This window comes from Hibiscus syriacus, unplaced genomic scaffold (assembly GCF_006381635.1).
Source record: "Hibiscus syriacus cultivar Baekdansim isolate YM2019G1 unplaced genomic scaffold, ASM638163v2 tig00116939_pilon, whole genome shotgun sequence".
In the NCBI taxonomy this organism is placed as follows: Eukaryota; Viridiplantae; Streptophyta; class Magnoliopsida; order Malvales; family Malvaceae; genus Hibiscus; species Hibiscus syriacus.
Window position 1 is genome coordinate 1,032,024 of NW_024063477.1, and position 12,938 is coordinate 1,044,961.

Consider the following 12,938-nt stretch of genomic DNA (forward strand, 5'->3'; position numbering starts at 1 on the left):
CGAGGTGATCGAGAAGCTACCCTCACCAAATTCTGTCAAGGGCATTCGGAGTTTCCTTGGACTTGATGGATTTTATAGACGATTCATCAAGGACTTCTCCACCATATCCAAGCCCTTATGTACCTTGCCGCAACAAAACCAACCGTTCGTGTTCGATCAAAAATGTCATGGCATATTCAAAGAGCTGAAGCAAAGATTTATCTCTACACCGTTTGAACTAATGTGTGATGCAAGTGATTTTGCCATGGGGGTTGTGCTTGGACAACGTAGAGGTAAAATCTTTCATGTTATATATTATGTTAGTCGTACCTTAAATGAGGCACAAATGAACTATACTACCACTGAGAAAGAATTACTTGCCATGGTATTTGCATTTAACAAGTTTAGGCCATACTTGATAGGCACCAAAGTCATAGTTCAAACCGATCACTCAGCTATAAAATATTTTGTGAACAAGAAAGATGCCAAGCCTAGACTTATTAGGTGGATATTACTACTGCAAGAGTTCGACTTAGAGGTAATCGATAGGAAATGTACTGAGAACCAGGTTGCAGATCATTTATCTAAGCTAGAAAACATTTCAGAATTCCATGACATTTTTTATATTAAGGAAGAATTTCCTGATGAGAAAATTTTGTATGCCACGATAATTCTGTGGTACGCTGACCTTGTTAATTTTCTTGTTAGTGGTGTTTTTCCTTATGAATTGAACAGCCAGGGAAAGAAGAGGTTTCTGCATGATGTCAAGTTCTATTTTTGGGACGAGCCATACTTGTTCAAGCAATATGCCGATCAAATGATTCGACGGTGTGTCCCCGAAGAGGAGCAATGCGATATCTTACACCATTGCCACACAACACCCTGTGGATGGCATTTTAGAGGTGCGAAGACTGCTGCAAAGGTCCTCCAATTAGGGTTCTATTGGCCATCAGTATTTAAAGATGCCCATGAATTTTGCAAAACGTGCGACAGATGCCAGTGCACTGGGAACATTTCCAGACGACACGAAATGCCGCTGCAAAATATTTTGGAGATAGAGCTCTTTGATGTTTGGGGCATTGATTTCATGGGACCATTCTCATCTTCCTTTGGAGACTTATACATTTTTCTTGCGGTGGACTATGTATCTAAGTGGGTTGAAGCGATTGCCACACCGAGGAATGACTCGAAGACGGTGCTCAAGTTTATTCATAAGAATATCTTCACTCGATTTGGAGTACCAAGGGCTAGGGATGGCAACGGGTCGGGTTCAGGCCGGGTATTTGTCCCCCCGTCCCCGTCCCCGTTTTAAAAACCCATACCCATCCCCGCTTAAAAAACTGCGGGGATTTAAACGGGGATTCCCATCGGGTAATCGGGGAAAACCGTGGGGAAACAGGTATCCCCGTTTAGCATAAACGGTTATTTAAATGGGTATCGGGTCGGGTATATATATTTAAATTAAATATATAAATATTATATATATTTTTTAATTTAAATTAAATTTATTAAATATTATATATATATATATATATATAATTATTTTTAATATTTATCGGGTCGGGTAATTGGGTAATCGGGGCGAGGATTACTAAACCCGTCCCCATCCCCGTTTAACATAAACGGTTTTTCCCCATCCCCGTCCCCGTTTAGCATAAATGGTTTTTCCCCCTCCCCGTTTAATTCGATTTTCGGTTTTCCCCGTCAGGTTCGGGTTTTTTTCCCATCCCTACCAAGGGCCATTATCAGTGATGAAGGCACCCACTTTGATAACAAGCTAATTGCCAAGGCATTACAAAAGCATGGAGAGCGACATAAAATTGCCACAACATATCACCCACAAACGAATGGTCAAGCTGAAGTGTCCAACCGCAAAATCAAGAAAATTTTAGAGAATGTAGTGAACCCTCAAAGGAAAGATTGGTCCCCAAAACTCGATGAAGTACTCTGAGCCTACAGGACAGCATTAAAAACACCTTTGGAATATCGCCCTTCAAGATGGTATATGGAAAAACCTGCCACCTACCAGTTGAGCTAGAACACAAGGCATACTGGGCAATCAAGAAGCTCAACTTTGACACGTAACTAGCAGGGGAGAAAAGATTGCTCGATCTGAATGAAATGGATGAGTTTAGAGCACAAGCATACGAAAATGCCAAGCTCTACAAAGAAAAAACTAAAAAGTAGCACAACAAAATGCTTTTGCCACGGCATTTTCATATGGGCCAGAAAGTTTTGCTGTTTAACTCTAGGCTCAAACTCTTCCATGGAAAATTAAAGTCATGATGGTCAGGACCATTCGAAGTCCACCATGTTTACCCGTATGGTGCTGTTGATATCAAGAACATGGATGATGGGTCAATCTTTAAAGTCAATGGCCAGCGCCTGAAGGTTTACCAAGGAGTCCCACCATTGCGTGACAAGTTTGCGCTTCTCTTGCATGACGTAGATTCTAGGCTAACATCTTGGGGATACTGAGACATTTTAAATTCACTCCTGTGCATAAATAATTTTATTTTGCTATTATTTTAGTATTTCTTCTTTCTGAGTTATAATTTTTATCTTAGTTTTTTAGCAAGGATTATCCCACATAGCTAGCACGTGCGGCGTACGATTAAAGCAAGGAAAATTTGGGCGGAAATTAAAATAAAAAAGGAGGGAAAACCATTTTCATTTTTAATTTTACTTTATAGTTAAAATTTTCACTTTTCCTTTGTCTTTTTCCCGCCTAGGCCCCACCGGTTAATTAAATACTCCCTCCAAAATCTTTTTTTTGTTCTTATCTTCTTTTCTTTTCACTTCACTTTTTACTTTTTACTTTCTTCCATTTTCTTCTTCCCTCCTATTGCACCGACAACCTCCATTTTCACCAAAGCTTTAAGCTTTCTCACTCTTTCTTTGTTTTCTAGTCTAAACAATGGTTAGATCTCGTCCGTCCGCCTTTCCTATTGCCTCTCCACCACGGTTCATGGATGACGCATCCCGAGACTGGTTTCAAAGCATAAAAAGTCGACGGGTATTTTTTGAGTTAGGGTTTATCTTTTCTGATAAAGATGAGGCTGACTTAGGGAGTGACGTGATCGATGTTGTTAACAAGCACAAGTGACAGAAATTTGCCAAGCATCCCGCCACTGTCAACACGTCGATAGTGAAGGAGCTTTACTCAAACATCACCGAGCCAAAACAGCATGCCGTTGTGGTTAGGGATGGTAATGGGTCGGGTCGGGTCAGGTTTTTGGGCCACCCGACCTGAGAAGAAAGGGGTTTTCACCCGTGACCCGACCCGACGAAATTAAGGTTTCACCCGACCCGACCCGACCCGAATATATGACTTAGAAACCCGACCCGACTCGACCTGACCCAAAATAATAATAAAAAAATTTTATTCAATGAAAACAGTGACTTAATTGAAAATAATTATATATGGAGGGACATTATTGTAATTATCCCTAAATATATAGGATAAAATTATATATATTTTTCGGGTCGGGTCGGGTCGGATTTTTTTCACCCTAAACCCGACCCGACCCGACCCGAACAGTACATTTAAAAAAAACCCGACCCGACCCGACCCGAACCCGAATTTTTTTTTAAAAAATCCGACCCGATCGGGTCGGGTCGGGTCGGAACCCGTCGGATTCGGGTTGAGTTGCCATCCCTAGTTGTGGTTCGTGAAATTTCTATTCGATTTACCCCCACTGTCATTAATCGTTACTTTAAATTGCAGGCTGTGGAAGATCGCCATACCACCTTCGCGTAAGAAGCAGATAATAAAACATATCAAGGCATTCTGGAAGACCTTTGTCTTCCCAACACCCAATGGAATTGTCAGCAATTGAGCTGCAGGATCGTAGATCGAGAGCGGTTACTACCGCAAGTTAAGTTGTGGAACCATTTTATGAAGCACAAGCTTCTACCCACTTCCCACAACACCACTGTGTCCTGTCAGCGGATGTTTTTACTGCACTCAATTATATTCGGGCGCTCCATTGACGTAGGGAAAATTATTGTAGAACAAGCTCATTTATACCTAAAGCGACCTGCAAGTGCCCTGGTATTCCCGAATCTCATCACTGCCTTATGCCGTAAAAAGAAGGTCCCTGAAGAACAATTTGACGATATTTTACTGGGCATCGCTGGAATTACTAAGGCAAAAATCCATATGTTATTGGGTCTGAAGGAAGCAAAAGGGAAGGTAAAGGAGGTAACCACATCTCGCGTTTCAACATCTCAACATGCCAAGGTAAAACCAGATGCCTTGGAGCAGGCCATTCAGCGCACTCAAGCGCATGTCGGGCATCTGTCCAACAAACTGATGACATATTTTGCCTACGCTAAGCGTCGGGATGAGTTTTTCACCAACACATTCTTAGAGTTTCTCCCGCATAAAAACTTCACCGTCCCAGACTTCCCTGCAACACTAGTGCCACCAAATACGGATGCCAAGGCATCTGCATAAGTACCTCGTCCTGCCCCTGCGAATGCTCATCAATCACCCAGTGTAGAAAGTCCCTAGCCCGCTGAAGTAGAAGAACCCGCTGAGGCAGAAGAGCATACTGACCCAGATCTAGTCCATGCTGTATCGCCCGATGCAAATCAAGAAGTCAACCTCCAACTCGCTCGTCACCCGGAATCCCAAAAATTTGTTAATCCTTTAGTGGAAGAACATTATGATATGCCACAACCTGCCGCGCCAATGGAAGAAGAGCACCCTGAAGTACCGTAGCCCACCGAGTCAATAGAGGAGTCCTAATCCGAGATGCCACGGCAAGCTCCTTTGCGTAGGAGTCAACGTCCCATGTAGAAGGCATCTAAGCGTGAGGAGCCCCAGCTCTCAACTGTCCTAGAAGGTCCTAGTACTCCTCCGACCGCACCCACCTCTGACTCCAAACACTCCAGCCCCGCTAAACTGAGAAAACGCACTCGTCGAGCGACTGCTGCATCACCACCCGCCTAAAGTGAAGATACCTTGCATTGCATTCATAGCATGTAGTTTTATTTTCTTTCGTTTTAGTAAGCATTGGGGATAATGTTTCTCTCAAGTTTGGGGGAAGTAGGGTTCTCACATCATTGTATGATAGTATCAGTAAAATATATGTCGTGACATTAGTAAATGTTTGAATAGTTCTCTGGAATTAGTTAAGGATGCCCGATGATGATGAATCTTGATGGCTAAAATAGAATATACATGACTGGTTGAGGATGATAGAACCAACTCTAGGACTTGCTTCTTTGAAGTACTTAAACACACGATTGTATGTTTTCCATGCTTAAGAAATTGAGAAAATTTTATAAGAGAATTATTAAAATGTCGTGGCATATAATTTTGAATGATGAAAAACCCACGTAAAAAAATGAAATGAATGAAGTTATGAATAAATGCCTCGGCATATCTGTAGAGGGACACTCCGCTATGCCATGGCATATGAGTGAATGAAAGATATCACAGGATGACTCTACCTGACTAGCTCGGGGGTGGAAGGTATACTCCCTTTCACCTAGAGTGTGGGATGGTAGAGTGATAGGCTGACTCCCCTTGTAGCATAATTAATAAAAGAAAAGAAACCAGGTGGGAGTGGATTTTGTGAATGCCATGGCAAATTAAGAAAGCTTGCTTAGAAAATTTTTAAGTTTGTTAAGCATGGATGGGATACAAACACGCACACACCCACACAAAGAATCTTGTTCTAGGGGACAGTACTTGAATTCTCAAACCTAGTCTAGCATGTTGAAACCATATGTGCGGAGGGCTGAAATTTTATCCCATAAGACTATTATACTTCTGAACTTGTCATGGAATTTTTTTTTTGCTTATTACTATCCATTGCTTGAGGACAAACAATAGCTTAAGTTTGGGGGTGTGATAACTCCGTAAAATGACGTATTTGTGACCTTTTCACTTAAGTTATTGAATGTTTAAGAGCTCATTTAGGACCATGTAGATGCATTTAGAAGCATTTAGTTGCATGTGGTGGAATTCAGTTTGCTGCAACATTTTATTTTTAAAGCGGTGTTGCCTTACGAGAAAGGTACTTGTTTATTGATGTACAGGAATTGAGAGCAAGGAAAAGAGGAAAGGAAATGCCGTGATATCAGGAGATTGCTGAGTAGAATAAAAATGCCAAGTTCGACTGGCATTTCGAAAATGAACAAAGTGCGAGAAGATATTTTTAAGCTAGCTGTATCCTACTCTCCAAGAAGCTCTACCCGAGAAATCTACCTCGAAGATCCGCCTTGAGGGATCGGCACTACAACCGTCGGTCCTGCTAATGACGCCGCTTTCCCCTGTAGATCTTGTCTGTCCTTGGGTGCCTGCAACGGGATCATGCCGGTCACTCAGCCAACAACCCAGGCTGTATCATAGCCTGCTCTGTCCGACTCTCAAGTAACTTAACTATAGTTTTGGGGTTTTCTAGGAAAGTCAACACCAAGTCTTAGGATTAATTTTCCCCTATAAAAAGATGATGAAGCCACAATGTTAGAGACTTTCGTTCCACCCGGATTTGAGCTTAAAATGTTAGAGAGAGAAGGCCTTTTCTCAGTCAATCCTACTTGTCGTGGCATTTCTCCTTGACAAGCCTGAGGGAGTGGCATTCTAAGCATCCGAGAGGAGCTAGTTCGCTGGGGGCAGTTCTTGGTGGCCGAGGGAAGCATCTGGTAGTGCACGTTGAAGGCTTTCTCTCCTCCCCTTAGTTCTTTGCTTTTATATTTTGTCATTGGGTTGTAAGGAACGAATGAAACTTGCTTTGTGCTTGTTTATTTTGAACCCCACCATGACCTAATCCTATTTGGTGGGAGTTCGCTTGGATGTTTAAGTTTTTATTTCAATGAATAGTTGTTTTATATGCTTTAATCTGTTTTGTTTATGAAACTTAATGCCTTAAGGTTGTAGGAGCTACGAGAGTAGTCTTTCCTTAGGAGGTTTTTAGGGTTCGAGAGAATTTCTTGGCAAAATATCCTTATTATTCGAGAGAAACTAGGGAGGAACTACATAAACAAGGGGTTCTAGGTAGTAACTAGGCCTAATCCACCTTAGAGATAAGGTTAGGATTTCATTCGACTAAAATGAGTTGTGCAAGAACGATAGGTTAGATGTTAATGATGCCGTAAAAAGGTATTACCGAGACATATCCTGTTATCTAGACCAATAAGATCACTGCAGGGCTTTACACCAATTGGTTTTTCAAGAGCATCTTTAATCTGTCGAATCCCTTACTAGAGATAGCATAGGGCACCTTAGTAGACTCTGTCGGGCAGGCTAGGCTTAGAAGAAATACCATTCGGAGAAATAGACTTAGATTTTCCCAGTGACTCCCATTACTCATTCCCATAACAGATGTTCGTTAAAATATTTTTCTATCAAAAGGGGACTTAGGCAAGGCTGCCCGCTGTCACAATTGTTGTTTAATGTTGTGGGCGAGGCTCTTAGTGGGCTATTTATAAAAGTTGTTGAACTCGAAGTGTGCGGATGGGTTAATATTGGTTCTACAAGATTGGGTGTCTTTCACATCCAATTCGTTGACGATCTAATTATTTTCTCGGAAGTAAAAAAATATAAGATTAAAAATTTGTTTCGAGTGCTAAAATTTTTTGAGGTTGCAGTTGGTCTGAAACTTAATATGCAGAAGACGAAACTAGTTGGTATAAATGTCGATGATTGCAGAGTTAAAGCGTGGGATGATTCCTTGTTGTGCGATTGGGCTAGGTTCCCTACGTCCTATTTGGGGCTTCCGTTGGGTTATAAAAGAAACCTTAAGTAAATGTGGTAGTCGATCGTGGATAAAGTCAGAACTCGTCTCCAAAGCTGGAAAAGTAAGTTACTCTCTTTCGGGGGAAGGGTTACGCTAATTAAATTCGGGTTGGGGAATTTACCGCTATATTTCATGTCTTTACTTTCTATGCCTAAATCCATAGCAAAATTGATTAATAAGTGTGTTGCTAGATTTCTATGTAACGTTAAGAATGATAGAGGAATTCACTGGATAAAGTGGGATTTGGTTTGTGGTCTGAAATCTCATGGTGGCCTAGGTTTTTTTTATATTAAGAATAGAAATCAAGCTTTGTTGAATAAATGGATTTGGCGATATAGTGAGGAGAGCGAAAGTTATTGGAAAAAAAAGTTATTGTTACGAAATATGATTATGATCCGCAATCGATTCTACCAAATGGTTCTTACTATCGTAGGTCGAATAGAGTTTGGCATAATATACTGCATCTGGTGTTGATGAATGATGACAACTTCGCTTCTGATGTTAAGTGTGTCAACATTGACTTCTGGTTAGACCATTGGACTGAAGTTCGTTCCTTAAAAGAAGCTTTCCCTAGAATATATGAGATGGCTATTAAAAAAAGGGCATGATTTGTGAGTTTGGGAGTTGGGAAAATGGTGTTTAGAGTTAGAGGATCGATCTGAGGCGAGGACTGTTCGAATGGGATGTGGCGATCTATAATCAGTTTATTCGAGTTCTAAATAGAGGTGTTGGTATTTGTTCTGGTCAAGATAGACTGATGTGGCTTGGTGCTTCCAATGGTAAATATTGCTCCAAAAATTTCTGCATTAAACAGGCTACGGTTGGCAAGATAGAAGACCCTATTTGGAAGATGGGTTGGAACAAGTTTGTTCCCCCTAAAGTTGCAGCATTTGTATGGAAAGTGGTGTATCATCGGTTGTTAGTTGCGACTGAACTGAATAAGAGAGGGATTATTGACAATAATCATATCATTTGTTTGAGAAGTGTGGAAAAGGTGGTATAAGTTATGGAAAGTTAGATTTATCTTCCCTGGTAATGTTAAACTTCTTCTTGCGATGTGGTTGTCACAATTTATAAGAAGGAAAGTGAAGGATTTATGGAGAATTGGGGTTTTTGGTTTAATTTGGCAGATTTGGTTGTGCAGAAATAAAGCTAGGTTCAATAATTTGTCATTTACAGTGGATCGGATATTCAATATGGTTCTACTACAGATTAGGGTATAGGCTAATATCGTTTGGCCATCCTTAGTTCCTCAAGGTATTGATTTTGTGCATTGTCTTGAATCTATTATCTATGGTATTGAGTGTTGGTGAAATTGTTGTCATTGTTCTATTTTTTTAGTATTCATAGTTACGCTTTAGTCTGATTGTTAGCTTTCCTGTTGTTGATGTATGGTTCAATTGCAGGTTGTAAATGCATTAGCTTTTCTGGTTTTGGTTTGCAGAGTGTGGTTGCTCATTTGAGAGCATTTCTTTGGTCGATGTTAGGTGTCTTTTACAGTGTTAGATCCGGTTGTAATATGGCCTATGGTCGTTATATGTGGTTCCATCCCAAGGTTCACTCTTTTTCCTCCATTTAGGTTTAGGGTGGTTTTTTAATGAGGTCATTGGGTGGTGTACTTTGTGTGATGTTTAATACAAAGTACCCTCTTTCAAAAAAAAATTGGTTAGTTTGCAATCTTTTGCGTGCAAGACAAACAAAATTGGAAACAAAATGAATTCACTTAAGGGTCATTAGAATCTCATACGCATAATGCCAAAAATAGCTCCTAACATGACCATTTTGGTTTATGTTTTTTTTTTGTTTTAGAGTATTTTAGCCCCAACATTTTTTTTCGAAACAAAAAGCTTCCTCTATAAGTGAAAATCATTAGTTAGCACACGATTAATGCTTTAAAATATGAGTCTTTTTAACCTAAATTAAAACGTTAAGGGCTAAAATGTTTTAGAAAAAAGAATAAGAGACAAAATGATTATTCTATCAAAATGTTAGGAGTGTTTTTGCCCTAAAATGAAATGTTGGGAGCCAGAAAGCTCCAAAAAAATTGAATAGGGGGTAAAATGATAATTTTGATAAATATTAGGGACTAATTTTGGCATTATGCCAATCTCATATTATACAACAAAAATTTCCATAGATTCATGCACTTCATCATTTACCAGGATAAAATAGCCTTATAAATTTATTTTTTGAATGTCCTAAGTATTTAGTTAGAAAATTGGAACTATTCGAGTTGATGAGTCGTATTTTATGACTTAAACTTAATTTGAAGTTTTTCAAGTCGAGTGAAGTTGTTCGAGTATCTATATAAATTTAATTTTAATTATTTGTAGTATTATAGTACGAATTAATTATATTTTTCGACTTTCTCTAACCATATAAAATTTATGTATATTTTTTTCATATTACAATGTTATTTAATAAAATAAATACAATCTAAAATTATAAATTATATTTATAAAATTATATTTCAAAGAAGGTATTTTGAGGGTAAAAGATTGATGGGAGCATAAAGGAGTCAAGAAATTGATGGGAAAAATAATTTGCAAATAATTGTAGGCAAATGATCAAATTAAGTAAAATACAAAGTTAATGAACAAAATTGAAAAGAGGGAGTTTATTTTTAGTAAAATTAAGAATTGAAGTTACATTAGTATTCTATAGTGGGAGCATGTAGTTCAAATTGGTTAAAAACGGATTTAAAATGAAAGATAAATTGAATAAATAAGAAAAACATGCAAAGTTGAGAGATCAAATTAAAAAAATAGAAAATTTGTTACCAAAAAGATGATTTGAAAGTACATAAGTATTCTATGATGATTTAGGAACATATAGTTCAAATTTGATAAAAATAAACTTAGAATGAAGAATGAATTGAAAGAATAAGGAAATTAGAGACCAATTCGTAAAACTATCAAAATACCCAATCAATTTTTCTATTCTTTCAATTCACTCAAAATTTTGAAATTTTAACTCGAACTCGAAAATCAATTTGATAATTCGAATTGACTCAAATAATTAGAATAAATTAACTCCAATAACTCAAAAATTTAAGAAAAATCGATTTGAGATTTACTAACCTCAAAACCTTATCACTAAATGACTAATCAACCATTTATTATGGCCATACATAATCAACAGAGAAGATTATGTAACAAAGAGCATTGGACCAATTAAGGTTGGTTGAAGTGATGAGTAGTTTGATATCGTTTTAGTAAAGTCTTCAGTTCGAATTCTTATGTATGCTAAAAATTAATGTCGGAAGATTCACTTATCAAAGTCAGATGTACAACGTGAAGCTTTGAAATCGAAAGGAGAAAAAAAAAACATAGGCATCATCATCATTCTTTATTTAAAATGTGTGTGAGAGCGTGTAATTTTATACATTCAGGGAAATCTTACTTGAAAGTAATCACTTAAAAAACCCCAGAAATTCAAGGATCGATAATGAAGATCATAACAAAAGCAGGTTTTCCAATATGTAATTATCAGTCATGATCATAAACTGTCATTTTCTAATGGCAGTTGCCAATGATGAAGAAACATGTTTGAAAACCAACTAGAAATGATAACAAAAGAAACTTCAAGTTAACTTCCATATTATATAAAGCTTAGCTCAACTAAGCGATGCTTATCTTTATACTAAACCCAAACACATATGTAATGCAACATTGAATTAAACAGAAGGCCAAAAGCTCAACTGTTGCAATGGAGCTGAAAGAGAATTAAAAGGAAAATAATAGGAAATAATTGAAAAAAAAAGGGACCTCTTTGAAAGAATATCATCCTTCATCTCTCAACGCTTCTCGGCGAAAAGCCTGGTGGCCAGCATGTTGTCAACGAAGTACTCCCTGTAAGGGTGATTTTTAGGAACAAGTTCCTTGAATTTCTCGAACTGTTTCTCAGCTTCGTTTTTGTTCTTCAGTAAAGTGTAGATAATCCCCATGCATAAGTATGGCCTAAAATCCTTTGGCTCTTCCCTAACCAAAGCTTCATAAACCTTCAAAGCTTCAGAATGTCTGCCTTCAATGACCCGGATTTGTGCAATTAATAGCTTAAAATCTCTGAAATCTTTGTTTCTCTTTTCTTTCTTGCATTTATCCATCGCCCCTTCGATTCTTTTTTCAAGTTCTTTCAATTTTTGACCCGAATCGGAATAAGCCATTACAAGGCCGTGAAATGCCTCGACGCGATCTGGGTCTTTGGCTAATATTTCTTCGAACTCCTTCTTGGCTAGATCGAAATCACCGGCGTAGCTGTGAATTTGGGCCTTTAACATTGGCCATTCGGGGTCTTGGGGTTCGAGCTGGATCAAACGGTTGATGACTTCGATGGATTGTTGGAGTTTCTTCAATTTGATACGGACCTCCATGAGGGAGCGGAGAGTTTCGATGTCATTCGGGTTCTTCGATAATTTTTGTTGGAGGGTTTTTTCCTGATCGTGTAATGAGGCACCCTTGTCCGTCGAGGTCTCCATGGCGGGAATTGCCGATATCGAGGCGAGCGCGGGCATCTGGTGGAAGCGCGCGAAGAAGAGTGCGGCAGCGGCGGTGATGGAAATGCAAGTGGATTTGAGGAGAGGCTTAAGCGATTGGAGAAGCAAAGGCTTCGGGGGCTCATAGGACGGAGATGAAGCCCTGATGGAGGATACTTTGAACGGCGACGCCCTGAAGGAAAGGGAGGAGATGGGTTTGGGGAAATACGGACGGTGGCGATTGAAAGAGAGGTGGAAAGGCAGGTTTCGGTAGTGCAGGTTAACGATAGACTCCATCGTCGTAGAGAAAGAGAGACCTTTTCTTTGTGTTCTCCCTGAAACACAGGTAGATGATAAGGAAGAGTAACGAAAACAATTCAAAATCAAACCAGTTGGAGCAACGAAGAAAAAGGTCCCAAAAGGTGCGGTCTTTGAAAACTGAAAACCCACTCGTTTGAAACTTGGGTAAACTATACGGATGGTCCCTTATATTTTAGTCCATCCGAGTTCAGCACTGGTTCCGAAAAAGAGTAGGTTTGATTCCTAACGCTATCGGTACTTTCGATTTTAATCTGTCATTAACTCTCGTCAACCCGTTAACAAAAAAAATATGAGTTGTCAATTAAAAAAAATGTATGTGTTTTCTTCTTCTTCTTCTTTCATAACCTGTAAAAGAGGATGATGGATAATTGACAACCACCAACTTATCTTCTTCTTATTCTTTTTCCACCATA

The 12,938-nt window shown here is 38.9% G+C and overlaps 1 protein-coding gene across 1 annotated transcript; it reads right to left on the minus strand.

Moving 5' to 3' along the window:
• Positions 1-11,328: 11,328 nt before the first annotated feature.
• LOC120188217 (protein SLOW GREEN 1, chloroplastic-like) lies at positions 11,329-12,569 on the minus strand. Its single transcript, XM_039191716.1, has one exon. The coding sequence runs from the start codon at positions 12,499-12,501 to the stop codon at positions 11,527-11,529; it is 975 nt and encodes a 324-aa protein (XP_039047647.1). The 5' UTR covers positions 12,502-12,569; the 3' UTR covers positions 11,329-11,526.
• Positions 12,570-12,938: the final 369 nt, after the last annotated feature.

Excerpts from the sequence above, each read along its gene's own strand:
- LOC120188217 (XM_039191716.1), bottom strand. The coding sequence starts at position 12,501 with ATGGAGTCTATCGTTAACCTGCACTACCGAAACCTGCCTTTCCACCTC.